At 39.3% G+C, this 17,994-nt stretch overlaps 1 protein-coding gene across 1 annotated transcript in view; it reads right to left on the reverse strand.

The window, feature by feature from the left end:
- LOC119647813 (aryl hydrocarbon receptor nuclear translocator-like protein 1) overlaps positions 1 to 17,994 on the reverse strand; it is a 222,400-nt gene that overhangs the window by 163,120 nt on the left and 41,286 nt on the right. The window contains exon 2 of the mRNA XM_038049038.1: positions 13,263 to 13,529. Within this exon, the coding sequence (XP_037904966.1) occupies positions 13,263 to 13,504 (242 nt within the window). The 5' untranslated portion in view covers positions 13,505 to 13,529. The remainder of the gene's footprint in view (positions 1 to 13,262; positions 13,530 to 17,994) is intronic.

Here is a 17,994-nt window from a genome sequence, read left to right on the forward strand (position 1 = left end):
CAGAGCTTTGACAATGGGAGTTATGGGGTTAGTCGTATCTACCGGCATCATCCCCTATAGATCGACTCTCGTAACCGGTTTTTTTTTCTAGGAAGGTGGGGTTCTGCGGGATTTAGCGTGGGTGACGAGGATCTCACCGTCTGGAATCAGCGGCTGGGCGAGTAGATTTCATTCTTCACAGCCGCCAACGAAATGTTGACTACGTCCACCGAAAGACTGTCAAGAGCAAAGCCCCACCTAATCAGTACCTTGGCCTGTTCATTAGCTTCTATGTTCCAATGATTGCGGATCAGAGTGTGACTGCACTGCCCCACCCTCCTGTTGGATATCCGCGCTAATGGAGGCTGGAATGTCAGTTAAGATGACTTGTTACGTTTGGACCCCATATTATGCCTCAGCCATGGACAGGTCCCTAATATCAACAACATTTCTGTTTGAAATAGACTGGGGTATCCTATTCGTATTAGGGAAAACCTCGGCACCGATTCCATACATTTTGGATCCGTCGATAAAGAATATTATATGTCGTAAACCTCCGAACACATCACTGGCCATATCATAGCTGCCCAGCATCCAGACTCACGGAATCTAACAACACTGAACAATACGGCATATTTCATATGATGGTCCCGGAGAAGGTGTAGCAGTATACAGGACTCCAGGACTTCTGCTCAACGCCGGCCACGAGACAATAGGATTGTACGTTTGGACGTGATGGACAACGGCTGTGTACATCTAAAGAGCCATCCTCGGTCGGAGCATTAATTTCCTCACAAAGGCCTTCTTGCAGACGTAGAAGGCTACACATGCTCTGTTAAGTTCTCATTTCAACGTTTGCTGTTCAATTCAATTTAAGATCTCGGATCACAAAAAGATACTTTACATTGGAGGAAAGACAGGTGGAAATCGATCTGGCGCAGAACTCTCAAATATCCTCTAAACCATTTCAAAATCGGTTAAGGACTCCCGATAATAATTTGAGAGTCAGCCTCTCGACTGAGGTTCGTATCTCGATTTGCCTTACAGTTGTATATTTCAATCTATTTTTTCATACAAACAAGAGGTTTCTGATAGTGCTGTCAATAACTTCATATCTCATATAATTCTTGCAAGTGTGATATTTACTGGTATCTTGGACATAGATTTGAAGATAATAACTGAATAGAAGGATAAGCTGCCCCTTCAAATGCGTTGGGTCGAAGCAGTCGTTGTTTGTTTCCAAATCGATCCATTCTACTATTAGAGAAACCCACTCTGATTTGTTTGCTGATAGTAAGTATAAATTTTGTTGAGCTCATTAAGTTTTCACTCTCAGACAAAAAAGTTCGCAATTTACTTTTGCAATCTTAACGGAGGCTTACATCCACTTCCACAGAAGAGCAATTTGCTCTGTCTATGCTTGATTAGAGCTTATCTAATGTGTTTACTATGATACAATCATTGAAATGCGGCAATCCAGGGTGGCAAACTTGGAACAAAACTGATTTGATAGCGAATTGAGTGTCAGCCCTTCCCGCGTCCCTAGCCGGAGGTTCTGCGCCCACATTGTTTGCATACATGGCCGAGTTTGTTGTCTTCTGATTGCCCCACAATGGCGCTATAGACGAACTTAAGTGCCTAATCACTAATCAGTTTGCGTCGACGTAGCAATATCAGCCCCGAGATAGTACGGCCGAGACTTTCGCCTCGAGCACGGTGGGAAACGAGCTTTTCAAGTCGACTGAATTTTGAGAGATTGTGCGCCCTGAATTCGGAGAGGCCTGGCAATACGAAATGCGTAATAAAGTGAACTTGTTCCTCCCTCGTGCCACGGTGCGTCCACAGAACCATTACATCTTATACTCATACTTATGCAAATTGTTGTTACGCTGACTAAGAACAGGCAGACGGCGACAAAAATAACAAAGAACGTAAAACAACAAGAGACGGCGAAGTAATAGCGAACATTCAATCATTTCTTGTTTTCATCGATTCTAAGTAGCTCCGAGTTTATTGGGCTGCTTGCTCGATACAACTGTGCAATGGCGTGGGAATCCATTTGCGTTAGCTCACAATTCCTCTTAGGGGTAGGGAAAATAATTATAGTATTTTCCAGATTGGAGCTTTGAGCGTAGAAACGCGGGGGTTCGAGAATATGGTGGCGCGAGGGAAAATCTGATCAAGATTATCATATTTCGGGCTGATACTCTGAAATTTTCCACATGCCAGTTGTAAGCTTTTATTGAAAATACTTGCAGCAGGTTATATCGGAAAAATGGGGAGATGCATGCAGAAACCACCTTGGTCATGCACATATTTTAATGTGTTTTGACTGCTAACGTTATCACTGTTCTTGGCATGCTAAACTTACGAGGCAGCACTAATTTTGACGTTTATTATTTTAAAGAAGAATCAAAGAAGGTTTCTCCTTTTTTGGCTACAGAGGAATTTGCTAAACAAAAAACATATTTCGAGAAGCAATTTTGTCTGATAATTAAATCTGTAGCTTAAGAACCTTTGGTTTCATCACTATCCCCAATTTTCACCTTACTATAAGTTCCGGGCTACTCGCTATAGTGTAAAACAAGATAAGGTCATGGTTCTTTCTCCAGGAAAAGAGGTGGCCAAAGTTGGGGTATTATATACATGTCGCACTTCCTCTGAGACAACGATTCACGCTAAAGTGCTCATCGCAAGTTGGGGGCATTATTTCCGTCTGGTGACGGTATGATCCTATGAGTGTAATTATGCGGTGTTTCCAACGATTAATTATCTGAAATAATAAGAAACTTGTTGTTTCTATATCGTTGGTGCAGATATTTATCCTTGCAAATCCCTATATTTCGGGAACCACTTGTTCCCTTCATCAGTGCTAACAAGACTTGTTAACATTTTCCTCTGGAAGGAAAAATAGAAAACAACGACACTTGGATACAGAGAGCTAATAAAGATGAAATCACTTGTAGTGTCCGCAACTTTGCGGCATGTGCAACATTTCGTTCACCTTGTCCGGTGACAAGCTGACGAAGGGATGAATTTGCTAATATGCAGCATTTCTTGTTTTTGTTACGTTTGAGTACTCCTTAACATCTCAAATACTCCTTCCAATTTCTTAATTCGCTTATATAGATTAAAAATTTTATTTTTAAAATGTTCAATTTCCTTTTAAGATTTTGTGTCAAACAAAACATTATTAAAATCGAATCACTGTCTGCCTGTCTGTCTATCACAGGAACTTTTCTCCGAAACGGCTAGTTTTGGCGTGAATTGCAAAACGCGCGAGTAAGGAGTCAAAATGTACACATCTAAAGTGAGACAGGATCCATTTCCAGAAACTACCCAACCCAGAAATCCGAAAAAAAATCAGGAAGGAGCGCTTAGGTGAAATCTAGGCCTCAAAATATATCCCATTCCGATATCTACTCAAATAATATTATTAATAGTATATTACCAACTTTGTCTTACGTTATGGATTTGAAATCTGGAAGAAATGGTGTGTATAATGGGAAGCTCACGAGCTAGCCGAGAAAGAAAAAGAACGTGATTGTATGAATAAAAGAGACAGAAGTAAATTGATCAGGATTCGAATGGGCAGTTAGGACTCAATCGCCAACATCGAATTAATATCAGGCCTAAGATATTGGAGATCCAGCCTATTTCCTTCAGCCAACGACTGAAACCGTAGCCGGGGCGGTTTCTTTGCGACAGACAGGCTGAAATCAAGGGTCGGGGCTCTTGAAAAGATAAACAAGGGAACAACATTCGAAGTTCAGTGCCCTGCAAAATACAGCAAGAAAGTATTGCCACCCTGGTGGGATGAAGATCCGTCGAACTTTAGGAAGCTGATGAGGAAGGTATTCAACATTTGCCGCATGCACAAATATTGGCAGGCATACAAGGACTGCCTGAAACGACGACGCGATGGTTGAAGGGGTAGAGCGTTAGCCCCTTAATTTCACCGCTCTGGGTTTGAATCTCAGCCGTCGTAAGGGTCTGTGTTCGCCTTGTGTTTGTCTCATCGCTGTGAGATTACTACTTGCACAGCGTTAAGTGTGACGACAGTGGACCTGAACCACAATCTGACTGTGTGGATGCCTCCTACTCTACGAAGGAGTGAACAGGAGAGCAAGGACTGTCTGAAAAGGTACAAATTGGCCGTCAATAGTACCAGCAAGGAGTCCAGGCTATTGTTAGAACATTGGAAGCACAAGCGAGTCTGCAAAATTCATCAAGGAACAACGGAGTCAAACCTTTCTTGAATAATCAATAGGTTCCTGAACGAAAACTTCTGATGGAGCTGCTAGTCTTCCTCGCCAGAGAGGAGGACTGTGAATCAGAGCTTTGCAACCCTAGTCGTGTCGGATTATCAAATCGGTAATTATTGAGAATAAACTCGGCTGGGCTATAAACAGCTTCCCCGCATGTAAATCCGCGGGAACAGATAGTATAACATCATTCGCGCTGTAGAATCAGCAAGAAAGGGTCATGCCGTGGCTGGTAGGTTTTCTTTCAGATACGTACTGCGCTCCTAGATGCGCACACTGGTGGTTTTGATACCGAAAGTGGCCAAGTATGACCAAGAGTCCGCGAAGGACTTTGGGCTAATCAGTCATACTTCTTTCGTGTTGAAGACCCTAGAACGCGTCCTAGACATCTATTTTAGGACGATCACGGAGAGGTTGCTTTTCTCTAAATTTTGATTTGTATCGTGACTTGACGTCGGATACCAGTCGACTCAGCTGTGAATGAATACTTGAGTCACATCAGGGTAATAATCTCGGGCGAGCATAATGCTGACCACATTGCCTCTTACATTGTACTGTAGTGTACCGTTACGGTTTTGAATGAAGTGCTCTAACACACTTCCAGGCCCTGATTCAATACGGATTGTTGCGCCAACGATTATTATTATTTTACCCTTTACTGGTATTAGGTGAGCCCTTTTTAAGGTTTTGTGTAAAACAAAACCTTATTAACATCGGCCTGTATCTGCCAGCATTTTTTTCGAAAAGCGATTGACACCAAATTTAGTGGAATGGTGCGACGTGTGACCGCTAAGGCATATAGTGAGTTACATCATTCTATATCGAATTTAAGGAGGAAAGGAGAGTGTACATTTTTTTCACCAAATATAGTCATTTGAGATATCAAATGAAAGGTCTCGGTTAGGACTCTCCGAAGCCGCTCTTAGTTTTGACATTTGTTAGAAAAGTGGATAGTGCGGGGGGATCAAAAGTGATCATTTCTTTCACCCATTCTCAGAAACTGCCCAACCGAAATTCTGAAAAAAATCAAGAGGCTGCCATTATATGGTGCCTAGACTCCGATATACCCTCCATATCTGTTCAACTAAAGTTAATAATAGTATATTCCTATAATTTTTAGTAATTGACTGCTAAACCCCCTTTAACTTCATCCTAGAATCACGAATGCAACAATAGAGCATGATCCCCCCCCCCCATGTTTGAAGAAATTGCACTATTACTAACAAAGTTATAATAGGTCAAAGTTGTAGCTTCAGTGCAAATTCAAGACTTTGAATGTCAGTGTCAGGTGAAGGTGGATATTTTCACGTAATATATGCATAAATTAGGTGCTAGGTACTAACGGAACAAATGTCCACTCAAGTGTTTTTATGAAAGAAATACAGAAAATTTGTCATACCTCAAGCTTACGGTTTCCAGACTTGTTATATTTTTGTTTACAAACCCTTACCTCCTTTTAACTTTCCCCAAAGAAATGATCGTTGACCTGTTGCTTTGATATAGGTTTGCAAAGGCTGCATATATGTAATATTTCCAAAGTCTGTTACTGGCTAACACGAAGTACAGGTGAATGCAAATGGACTTTGTCGTTGTAATGAGATCGACTCGAGGCATACAGCTTATGAAATTTTAACATTCAAGGCCGAGGTCGACCAGAACAAAATTAGCAGGTAATTGAGTGATTGAGGAAGGCGGACGAATGATCAACTATACTGAAGGGATTGTTGAAGAACTGTGGCCGGAATAATACGGCATAGAATTTATTGTGGATTTTTTTTTTTTTGAGCATCACAATTTCAATTCGGGTTGTAAAAATTAGACTCTGCTTCAATACCAATTGGAGTCATCAGCCTTATCGATAAGTTCTTGTCGTGGAATGGCAGACGTACTAGTGAAGTGAAGCTTATTTCATGAAACGAAATGTGTAGTAGATTGACTAAGATTAAACTTGCAATTTAATTGTTCAGAAAAAAATAAGATACATCCCTGTAACCTACCCTAGTGCTCTGGCCCTCTCCCGGAGCTACATTTTTTTTTGTCTACATTCCAGACCTAAATTTAAATTATAACCATTTCTTAGTTTATTTTTATTACATTCCTATTTATGTGTTTTTGCTTGTGCATGCAATTTATATTTTTCACTTTTTTTAAGTTACGTTTTGTATTGATTTTATTTGAATTTTATATTTATTTTTGGATTTTCTCTTTATATTTATTATTTTATTCTTATTTTTGGATTTTCTTTTTAATATTTATTTTTGTTTCTTTTTTGCTCGAATTTTTTTGTGTGTATGGTAACAAAAAGAAGATTTATGGATGACGGGTAGATCCCTCAGTTCGATCGAGGATTCTTTCCTAGATTCTTCCAGTAGCTAGCTCCGATCGTTCAAAGGTACCCCTAATATCACGCGCTCATGTCTCTCCCAAGTAGCATGTATGCATATTCAATTAAAGGAGAAAATATTCCTTGGGGAGGATGAAGCATGCGAACCTTTTTCTATGAAATTTATGTATTGGCTGCGAATCCTTAGTACCAGTAAATTTCAAGCCCAAGGGGTTTATGATTAGGCTCATGCGGCCCGAAAGGATGGAACGTTCTTAATTCAGCGAATTACAGGCTTTCCTGAGCTTTGGAATCAATGCAGAAGTTTCTGGGGAATACACACAACCGGAGTCATTACGCATGCACAGAGAGTATATTTGAAGAATTCTTAGAACAGTAACCGGAAACCTCTACTTAAGAGACCTTGGAGATTAAAGTAGGCATTAACATGTCTCTCCCCCTGGCAAAAAAGCATAACTTTGTTCAAGTTACGGGAGAACAATTGTTAATACACTATTGGAAATAATCAAGTAGATTTGGAGGGCAGCTTGATAATGGGTGATGGAAACCATCATATATTTTACCTCTGTTAAAGTGATCGTGAGGAGAATATCACACGCATAATTACGTTTGATGTACCTTGTTTCTCCTTTCTTTAGATTGAAGGGACGACATTAACCCGGATTTCTCTGACAAAATATTGATCCTTCACCAAAGACTGAAATTCCTTTTGAATTCTTTCTTGGATAATATCAATATTTATTCCATTCAGGCTATTTTAAAGTACCATGCTACGTAAGTCGGCTGATATTAATAGCTATATTGTCTCATACAATATGATATGCTATAAATATAACACATTGAACATTTTTTAGGATACGAATAGCGGTGTAAATTTTATTCAAACGCATGCTTTATTGTCTTTTTGCCTGCCCTAGATGATTCCATTATCACTTGGGTAATAATAGTTTCGCTATTGCTTACTACTTACTAGATGATGCAACAGAAGGAAGGATAGTTTCATGAAGGGAATGAGTTGCTCATTCAAGTCAATGAAACAAAACAAAAAAAGAATATGTTTCATTTCTACAATCAGCGGGAGACAAGATTAGGTCGACATCTTAAAACAAATACTAATTAGCCAGGCACAATCTCTAACCGTGTGACATTACGACGCCATGATGGCTACTATGTAGAAAGCGGAATCACTGAGTAAAAACATTACTCAAATTTTTGTTTTCTAGAAAAGAAAACCGATTTTTGCAAACAATCTTTTGATTTTTAAGGTTTTTTGTAAAACAAAACCTTATTAGAATCGATTCGATGTCTGTCTGTCTGTCACACCCGATTTACTCGGAAACGGCTAAACTAATTGTCACGAAATTTGGTGAGAAGATGTGGTATGTGAATGCCTTTACATATAACAAGTGGCGCCATTTTGTGTTGAGTTTGAGGGGGGATCCCCTCGACCTATTTTGTTGATGTTGCGATATCAGAGCGCTGAATAACAGCAAAAATTTTGGCATCGAATTACAGCCTGGTTTCGCAGGAAGCCCAACAAACTGTTGATAATTTTTGAAAGGCTTTCATACAGATATCATCGATGTTAATGGCGGTTAACGACTTCAAAAAATGTGAAATTTGGCCATACGGTCCGACAGTTTTATTTGAAAGTGATTTTGCTGGACAAAACGAACTAAGAAGTAGCGAATGAAATGATTCATGATAACCTTCAATTGATTCTTTGATTTTGTTTCTAATTTTCACAGAAAGAGTACCACAAAGACATACTTTTGTAGTAATTTACACTGGAAAATGTTTACATCTGCATTATAATATGCAGAATAACGAACGCGAGTCTTCGATACAAAGAATCCACAGAATTAACACTAAAGATAAATGATGAGGAATAACAAAAGCGGGAGTGATGTTGAAAATCTTCCATGTTTGCACTATGAAGTTCCTTACTTAAATAGTAAATTTTGTGAACAATAACAATAGTCAACAAGCCGGGAAACTGGACGCTTCAGATATAAAAGGTTTTGGGTATTTTATATATATTTGAGTGTACATTTGTACCTAGCTCATAATGTTTATGCATTTAGTATGTCTGACTATTCATTTTTCTGAAGTCTTAGATTACAGGAAATTTCCACAAAGGCGGGAAACTGGACAAATTATAACTTTATTAGTAATCATGCGATCTCCACCAAATTTCGTAGTGTGACGCTCTATATATCATAGCCTATATTACTGCAATGCCTAGCTGACAGCTGGCAGTTATTCACAGAGGTACCATTCACCTTCAACCTTGTATTGTATTCAATGCCCCGACTTCTGAATTATTCTTAATATTTTCAAATGTTTCGCATTTATTCTGCGATGTCTATATGTCGTAAAAAAGCTGCCGGTTTAAATTTGATTCTTAACAACCTTAGCTTAGACTATGATTCACTGCGGAAAATTTCGGCGGTGTCAGAAAAATGGGTCTTTTTAAGGCTTAACAAAGCCAAAACCAATTTGTATAAAACAAAATCTTATTAAAATCGGTTTACTAACTCTCTGTCATACGTATTATTCTCGGAAACGGTTACACCTATTGACACCAAATTTGGTAGGAAGGTGGGAACTGTGAACGCTCACGCATTCAGTGAGTTACTTTGGAATTTAAGGGGGTCCCCATATATGCATAAGAAGGGATGTACAATTTTTTTCACCAAATATAGTCATGTGGAGTATCAAATGAAAGGTCTCCATTAGTACTTTTTGAAACTAGTCTCTCATTTAATTCACAAGTGGAGAGCGGGGGCTGGAAAAGGGGAACGTCTTTCACGGGGTCATTCTCAGAACCTTCCCAACCGAAGAATCCGAAAATAATGAGGAAGCTGCAACTTTATGATGCCTAGGCTCCGAAATACCGTCCATGTTGATATCTGTTTAATAACAGTATATTACCATAATTTTTAGTAACTGATGGCAGAACCCCCCTTAAGTCCATCTCAGAATCATTTATGGATGTATGGAGACTTCCAGCATCATATACATCCTTCACTGTGCAGTGACATGGATTTGACCAAACGTTGGATATATTCGACTGAACTTTTTCTCCATTATTCGAGAAGACGCTCCATCAAGCGTTTTTTGTTCATCAACATAACTCTGCTGGTTCCCAATAACATTACACTCCGAGGACTCCGGAGAGGTTTCGAGTGGCTTCGGGCAATTGAGCACTACAGGCGTGTTTTTCACGCTTTATTTTTCGGGTCACTGTTTTGGCATATCTTGAATGTTTGACAAATTCCCAATTTCTCGGCGCTGGCATGCAGGTTTTTTTAAAATATCGATGCACATATTCGCATCCAGGTACCCCTTTTGTAGGTTCTCTAGCAATTTTTGCGCGTACCTTCAACGTTTTTATATTGTTTGATTGCCTATTATTTCGTTATTATTTTAAAGTAATAATTGTACAATTATCTGTTTTCAATTTAAAGTTATTTTCTACGGAATCAAATAACAAGTCGGGAAACCGGAAGCTGGGCGCTTCAGGTATGAAAGGTTTTGTTTGCTTCTTCGGTGAGTATATTTAAGTGTAGAACTATTCCATTTGTACGTAGCCTGTTATGTATTCGCATTTAGCATGTCTAACAACCCACTTCAATGTGATATTGATATTTAGTTGCAGTAAATTTTCAGGGGAGAGTCAACTTTGAGCTACTGTAACTTTGTTAGTAATAGTATCATTTCGATCAAACTTGGGGATAATATGCTTCACATTATATTTTATATTACTACCAACTTTTATAACTCTGGGATAAACGTACGGGGGTTTTATTCAATTTCCCCAAAAATATGGTAATATACTATTATTAACTTAATTTGAATAGATATCGATATAGAGAATATTTTGAGGCCTGGGCACCATATAGAGGCAGCTTCATGAATTTTTTCAGATTTTTCGGTTGGGTAGTTTCTGAGAATGGGTCCGTTAAAGAAATCATCACTTTCCACCGCTCCCACTCCCCGCCTTTTTAACAAATTTCAAAACTAAGACCGGCTTCGAAAAGTACTATTCGAGACCTTTCATTTGATACCCCACATGACTACATTCGGTGAAAAAAAAAATTACACCCCCCTTTTACATATATGGGACACTCCCCCCCCCCCCTAAATTCAACCTAGAAGGATATCACTCACTGCATGTCTGGGGGTCCACAGTTCGCACCTTCTCACCAAATTTCGTGTCAATCGGTATAGCCGTTTCTGAGAAAAGTGACAGGCAGACAGACAGACGGACGGACAGACGACAGACATTGAACCGATTTTAATAAGGTTTCATTTGGCAGACAAAACCTTCAAAATGGGTAGATAAATCCTCGATTTGATTTTTGAATAGTTCAAAGTCGGCGTCAACTTTTCAAATCCGACTAAAAATATTCAGATGATAACTAGCAAACAATGTCCGACCTGAGGCACTTGCTGGATCAAATTCAAGCTGGCCAAAGAAACAAAAAGAGCAAGCAAATCCCCGGACATCCGTCGGCCGCAAATAGGAAATGCCTGCGAGGATTCATCGTATCAAATTCATATATAAAATGGGAATAATATCCGGGTTGAAAACTCCGGGTCCGGGGGGAATACCCCGCTTTTCATCACCTCTCGTCAAGCCTGATTCTGCTATATGAATTAATGTAAATTTCTAAAAAGTGATTGTGAAACGTTATTACATAAGGTCAAGCGGTTTGCATCCTTTCTTATGTTAAGAAGTTGGTCCTCTATGACAACTGGACCCTTTATGATACCCGACAAGTTAGTGAACAGTAGTGGCTGAGGAAAAATCAACCAAGAACTGTAACAATAAAACTTACTTTACTAGGTTTTCCAAGTAGTCTAGGAATTACTGCCAATCATCCATGTCAACCGCTGGACCAAGTGCAGCGAAAACTGATTAAGAAGTTTTTTAGTGCATATAGATTTTTTCCACTAGGATAATCCTATGCGGCTTAACAAACACTGGCAATCTTTGAAAAATTGAACTGTATCTGAATCAACTATCGGGGAAGTCACTCTAAGTGATTACTATATGTTCCGAATAATGGAAAACTTCCGTAGCCGATGACGTTTCACCGAAGCTTATCAGTCCAAAACGGCACTCGAGACTTGTTCAGGTTAAAAACCTAGCAAATTCTATACGAATGGAATTTGTGCAATGCCTCGAAAGACTGGGAAAAACTAATACAATGGAAATATTCAGCAAATCAATTCAACGATTGTTTCCAAATTTGAAGCCAAAAATACTTCTAGAACTCACTGGTTCCGATAATAAAGTTCATTGTTATGAATGATAAAGAATGCAAAGATCAAAAAGATAATTTCGAAATAAATGAATGACAAATTTCCAGAGTAAAGAGCTGTCAATTTGGCAACCATCTGAGAAAAATTTTAAATTGGATCCAGGTTGAAGATGACAGTACTCTAGAGCCTTTCTCAAGGAAAAAAGTAACAAGTCTGACTTTCGGAATCTTAATTCAAATACTTTTTTTTAATTCGTAATTTTTGAGACCATACTTGAATTTCGCCACCTTGATGCAAGAATGATAAGCCCACGAGCACGGGACAAGAACAAACCAATATAGAAGCAACAACTACATCAATCAGGGCTTAAACTCGCTGCACGCGTGTTCAAGCGTTTCGGGAGGCCAAATTCTAACCCCCTCGTCCACTGCGCTATTGTGGATGTTGATCAATCCAGTGTTGTTTTCCAGTCACACTCCAATATTTTTTTATTCAGTTTCTAAAACTTTATTACGATGGAAGTAAAATATTAGACCTACTAAAGCTCAGCTTTCATTTCAAATTTAACAATGTATTTTATTAATGTCGACATGCTACTGACCCACATATATGATAACGACACATTCTAATCAAAATGGTATAAAAATCAACGATTCAAAATATTTTATTGATTTCCGGAAATTCTCCCCACAAGATACGAAAAGGTTTGTGTGATTACACTGAGGTCAGTTTCAGAATATTCAAAACAAATTTTTTTCGAAAAGCCAATAAACCGGATTTGTTAAATTTTAACTGAAGAATTCAGGAACTAGTTCTGGTAAAGTTAAGTAAGACAATAATGTGTTCAGCTAAATTATAAATAAATGAAGGACAAGTGCTGACAAATCTTCAGGCGAATAAGTCTTATATAGTCGCGCTAAAATTCGAAGAGCCTGATCCTTCTGGGGATATCTTGGTTGCATATTCAAAATTCGTTCATTTAATCATTTATTTTTTAATCTGGATCCCTAAGAAAAAGCTTATCTAATCATCAAATATCAATAATAGTCCCCATCTGTGTGGGAAATGTAATGAGTAGGTATGAAGTTTTCGAGTTTGAGTTTGGCGTCTTGTAAACCTGCTATAATGCGATTCGCAAGTGGTCTCTGTGTTAGCTTTTAAATATTATCCGCAGCACCTTCTGGCCATGTAAACTTTTGATGATTCTGAAAACCGGAATTAGAATTCATATCACTTCTTCACAACTAAACGCAGACCAGTCTAGTTGACGTCTTAAGTCTGCGAGACCGACAGGTGTTAATTGATTGGACCTTGTCCCAAGATCACCAAAATTCGACTCTGTAGACCCCCAAATGCACCCCACTATGCATTTCATATTCTAAGGAAAGCGCTTACGTACTCACCTAATAATCTTTTCTTCGGATAACTTCCTCAACTGCTCGTCAGACACTTCGGCGGCCTTGAAAGATCCGATCTCGCCTTCTGACTCCTCGAACTCGGCCGAGCTGCTCAGATCTTGTTCAAAGCTTTCTCTCTTTATCGTCATGGCGGAATTTAATATCACTCTGGCAACTGTACCGCCAACGTTGACACCGACGCCGGCCCCACCGCTGGCCCCAGAGTGCAGATTTCGGTGGTTCATCATCGTTGCCGTGGTTGCTGCTGGCTGTCTAAAATGAGATAAGAAGAGCCATGAGTCGAATGGTGGAATGACCTAAGCATAATGCGAGACTGCAGTGTGGGGAGCAAGTAATTTGTTTTCGTTATCACTCACAAGGTAAAGCTTATTAGCAATTTCAACTTGGTCGCTTGACAAGTATTTTTAAGATAGTTCAAATTGTAAGAGAGAAGTCAAGAACGGACAATAGTTGGTTCGTTATTTTAAGATGATTGGAGCCAAAAATCGACAAGTAGCGATAAGTTCTGTCTTGAGATTGAACTTAGAAAGACGATGACATAGGGCCATAAAATAAATAATGTTGTTTAAAGTGGGTCTGTGGACTCTCTATGACTGCCATATGCAGTGTGCTCCCATTTTATCTGCATCAAATAAGTAACAAGTCAGGAAACCGGAAACTTGACGCTTCAGGCATAAAAGATTTTGTGTCTCCCAATGTGAGGAGCATAACGCAGTTCTCCATTGGCTGATAGCATTGACTCTAGATATTTAAATCGCTCAGTTCTGGCAATTGAGAACTGCACTATGAAATTGCTTCACACATTAATGCAACTTGGATGAAGTGGCATTCCATAACTGATGTTCTTTGTGATGGACGTATCAGCGTACATCTCAAATCTAAAATTTACTGCAATGTCACCCGTGTGCCGCTCTCTATAGTTCTGAGTGTTGGCCGACTATAAAAGACAATGAACGGCGTCTTGCGGTAATGGAGACGAAGATGTTGCATTGCACTGGTGGCGTGACACGTTTTGATCACGTCCGAAAAGAGGATATCCGCAATCGATATGGAATTGCACCGACCGTGGAAAACCTACGAGTGAGGCGGTTTCCATGGTGTGGTCACGTAACGCTAACGAGAATTCACTTACCAATATTGGTATGAACATCGAAGTTAATGGTAAGTAATCAAAAAGCCGGCTGAAACAACAACAATTCAGTATATATCGATATTTCACAGTGGGGGCCTATCTAAATAAGTCGCGAAACCGGAAGCTGGACGCTTCAGGTATGAATGGTTTGGTGTATTTCTTCATTCAAAGTCTTGAATTTGCAAAGCGACAAATTTGACCTGTTACAACTTTGACTTTGTGAAACTTGGTGGGATCATGTTCTATAATATGATAAACTCTACATTTTTGCCAGTATGAACTTAACAGGGTTTTGCAGCCATTTACTAAAAATTATCGTAATGTACTATTATTTATTTGATCAGATTTCGGTATGAAGGGTATTCTGGAGTCTAGGCACCATATAGTGGCAGCCTCTAGATTTTTTCCAGATTTTTCTGTTGGGTAGTTTCTGAGAATGGATCCCTTAAAGAAATGATCACTTTCGATCCCCCACCTTTCCAACAAATGCCAAAACTAAGACCGGCATCGGAAAGTACTAATTAAGACCTTTCATTTGATACCCTATTGATGAAAAAAAAATCCCCTCGCCCTCCCTTGCATATATCCCCCCTTAAACTCGATGTAGAATTATGTAGAATTATGCACAAAACCCTAGCAAGCAACTGTGAATGAAATCTCAAATTATCTGATCAAGTCTTCAACGATGTTTACAGAAAAAGAAATGAAATTGTTCAATAAAGGTTGGAATTATGCCATAAAATGAAACTTTCGGGCGAAGAACTTGTTCGGCGCACTAACCTGGCACTGGTACGCTATGTGATTGGAAAACGAAGGAGGCAGTGGATAGATCACACATTAAGAAGAGGCGACAATTGCATTTCTGGCTACACCAGGCAGTGGAATCCACTTTCTCAAGATACACAAAGAAATTTCGCCCTTTTTCGGTTTTCAAATGATCGTTTGTAGTGTCCGCGGCTTTGCAACAAGTGCAACATTTAATTCGTCTTGTCCATTGGCAATCCGACGAGGGAATGCATTTTTAATTTTTTAAATTTTAAGATACAATTTTCTACGCAGACTTTCCATGCTGCATATTATTGGATGCATACTATCATATATCCGTCGTTAGTTTCTGGCTGGGGCAAATGGGACTTTGTTTTCGTAATAGGAAAAATTTGATGTAATTTTTGCTTTTGCTACCGCCGATTTTGAATTTGAAATTCAAAAAAAAATTCCCGGAACTTGGACGAGCTGAGGAATGTGGACCGATGATCAACTGGACCTAGGAGAATTGATGAAGAGCTTCTGCCTGCATATGACGGCATATGTGTAATGGTATTTTGCAGACAAGAGACTTGGAGAATTGGAAAAGTTTTGTGTATTTGATATTTTAAACAGTGAGAAACTGAAACTGAGCAAATAAGAGGTATCCTCCTATTTTAATGGACTGAGGACGCCAAGGTAAGTAGAAAACTGAAAAGACCACGCCTCATAACACATCTGCGACTGAGATCTGTTTGGGAATCTATCGTAGATCTTCCTCCTCGATCGCGCCACTCGGGCCTGGAGTCGTAATTTTTTTCTTGTTTCACTTTAAGTTTACCTCGTGTGCTAATTTTTCACTAGGTACAGGCGATTTCCCGGTTTGTTTATTTTCCAGGTTCTTTCGAAAACGGTTTGGGTTCATTTGCGCACTGTTTAGTAAAGGCAAGGCGCTTTTTTTGATTAATCGGCGAAATGAAAGGTTTTCGTCGCGCGACTCGTCGTATTCATCCTTTTTAAGTATTTTCCTGATAGTATCCGGACAAATTTGTTAGAATACTGTGTCAGGACAACATTGATGGACGACGAGAACTCACCTATTGTGCCCACCTAAGTGGCTGGATATACGAATGTTGTCGTCCGACAACTCGCGTAATTTCTCTGTAGCTTGTTCCCTCCTTCCATCATTTAATAACGATTTTCCACTCGCCAACGGAAATTCCTTTTAAATTATTTGCCATTGCAATAAAAATAATTATTCCACAACATAAACTTTATACAAACTTTCTTATAACGTCCATAAATAAAAACTATTTAATAATATAATAGATACAAGACAAGTTCAGAAAAGTGCATTTGAGACGTCATATTCTGGGGAATTCCCTAATTCGATGAGTGTACGCAGACTTTTTCTGCTTTAGCTTTGTATGTTTCCTGAAAAATTACAGTTATCTTAAAAAATGCTCGGACGAAATTAAAGAAAATCAGTTTGCCGAGTGATAACAAATACTTAATCGGTAGCCGAAACAAAACCTGGAAAATATTTGATTCGTTTCGATTTTTAAGGTTTGTGTAAACCGAAACCTTATTAAAATCGGTTTACTGTCAGTCACACGCATTTTTCTGAGAAAGAAGGTGGGAACTATGAACACTCACGCATACAATTACTTAGGGAGGTCCCATATATGCAAAAGGGAGATGCAATTTTTTTTTTAACCAAATATGGTCACGTGGGTTATTAAATGAAAGGTTTCGCTTAGTACTTTCCGATGCCGGTCTTAGTTTTGACAACAGGTGGAAAAATGGAGAGTGCGGGGAGCCGAAAGTGACCATTTCTTTCACGGACCCATTCTCAGAAACTACCCAATCGAAAAATCTGAAAAAAATCAGGAGGCTGCCTAGACTCCGAAATACCCTCCATACCGATATCTGTTCAAGTAACTTTAACTAAACTTTTTTTATAATAGTATATTATTATACTTTCTAGTAATTGCAAAACCCTCCTTAAATTCATCCACGAAATTTTGCATCAACGTATGCTACGACATGTAGCATGATCCTGGCAAGTTTGGTGGAAATATATAATTATATATAGTATATATAAATATATATTGTTGTTAAATTTTTTTAAATGGGACTTCAGGGACTCGAAGACAGTACCCAACATAGTTAAGAGTCGGTCGACAACACCAGAGCGGCTCTTCGCCCTTGGATATAAGGCACTCCATGGACCCAGTAATTAAGAGAAGCTTAGTAACTGGGGATGTCGACCCAATTTATAATGAGGCTTTGACCGCATTTCAGTTCGCATTCACAGAATATGACGAGATTCTCCCAGACGCTAGGCCTAGGATCCCAAAACTAAAGTTTACTTCGGCAACTACGAACATCATTGCTGCCGTTGACAGATTTTTGGCAGATCGTTTGGCTAGCGAGATTACATACCTACGTTGCAGCTGCCACGGTTATTCGTCTCAATAATCAACAACTTGGAGCGAATTACAGAGGTACGCGCAATAGGAATTCACCGTTCTGGGTATTTCGACTCAACAAAGGAGTCGAAAAGTTGCTGTAATCGCATCCGTAGGTATCAAAAACGCTTTCAGCGAGGGATAACCTCGATCTGGATCAGGTAGAAGACTTCTGGAGAAGTGTTTGGAGCGAACCCAGTCGTTGCAATTTCGCAGCGACGTGGCTCCCACCCTTATGCGTTCATGCCAGGCCCTCCCAGAAATGAACCCTTGAAAAGGCAGGTAATTAGAAGGCGCCAGGAGTTGATAAGATTCACAACTTTTGGCTGAAGCGCTTCAAGAGCGCTCACAGGGTATTGGCAAATAATTT

Source organism: Hermetia illucens, chromosome 2, assembly GCF_905115235.1.
Source record: "Hermetia illucens chromosome 2, iHerIll2.2.curated.20191125, whole genome shotgun sequence".
Classification (NCBI taxonomy): Eukaryota; Metazoa; Arthropoda; class Insecta; order Diptera; family Stratiomyidae; genus Hermetia; species Hermetia illucens.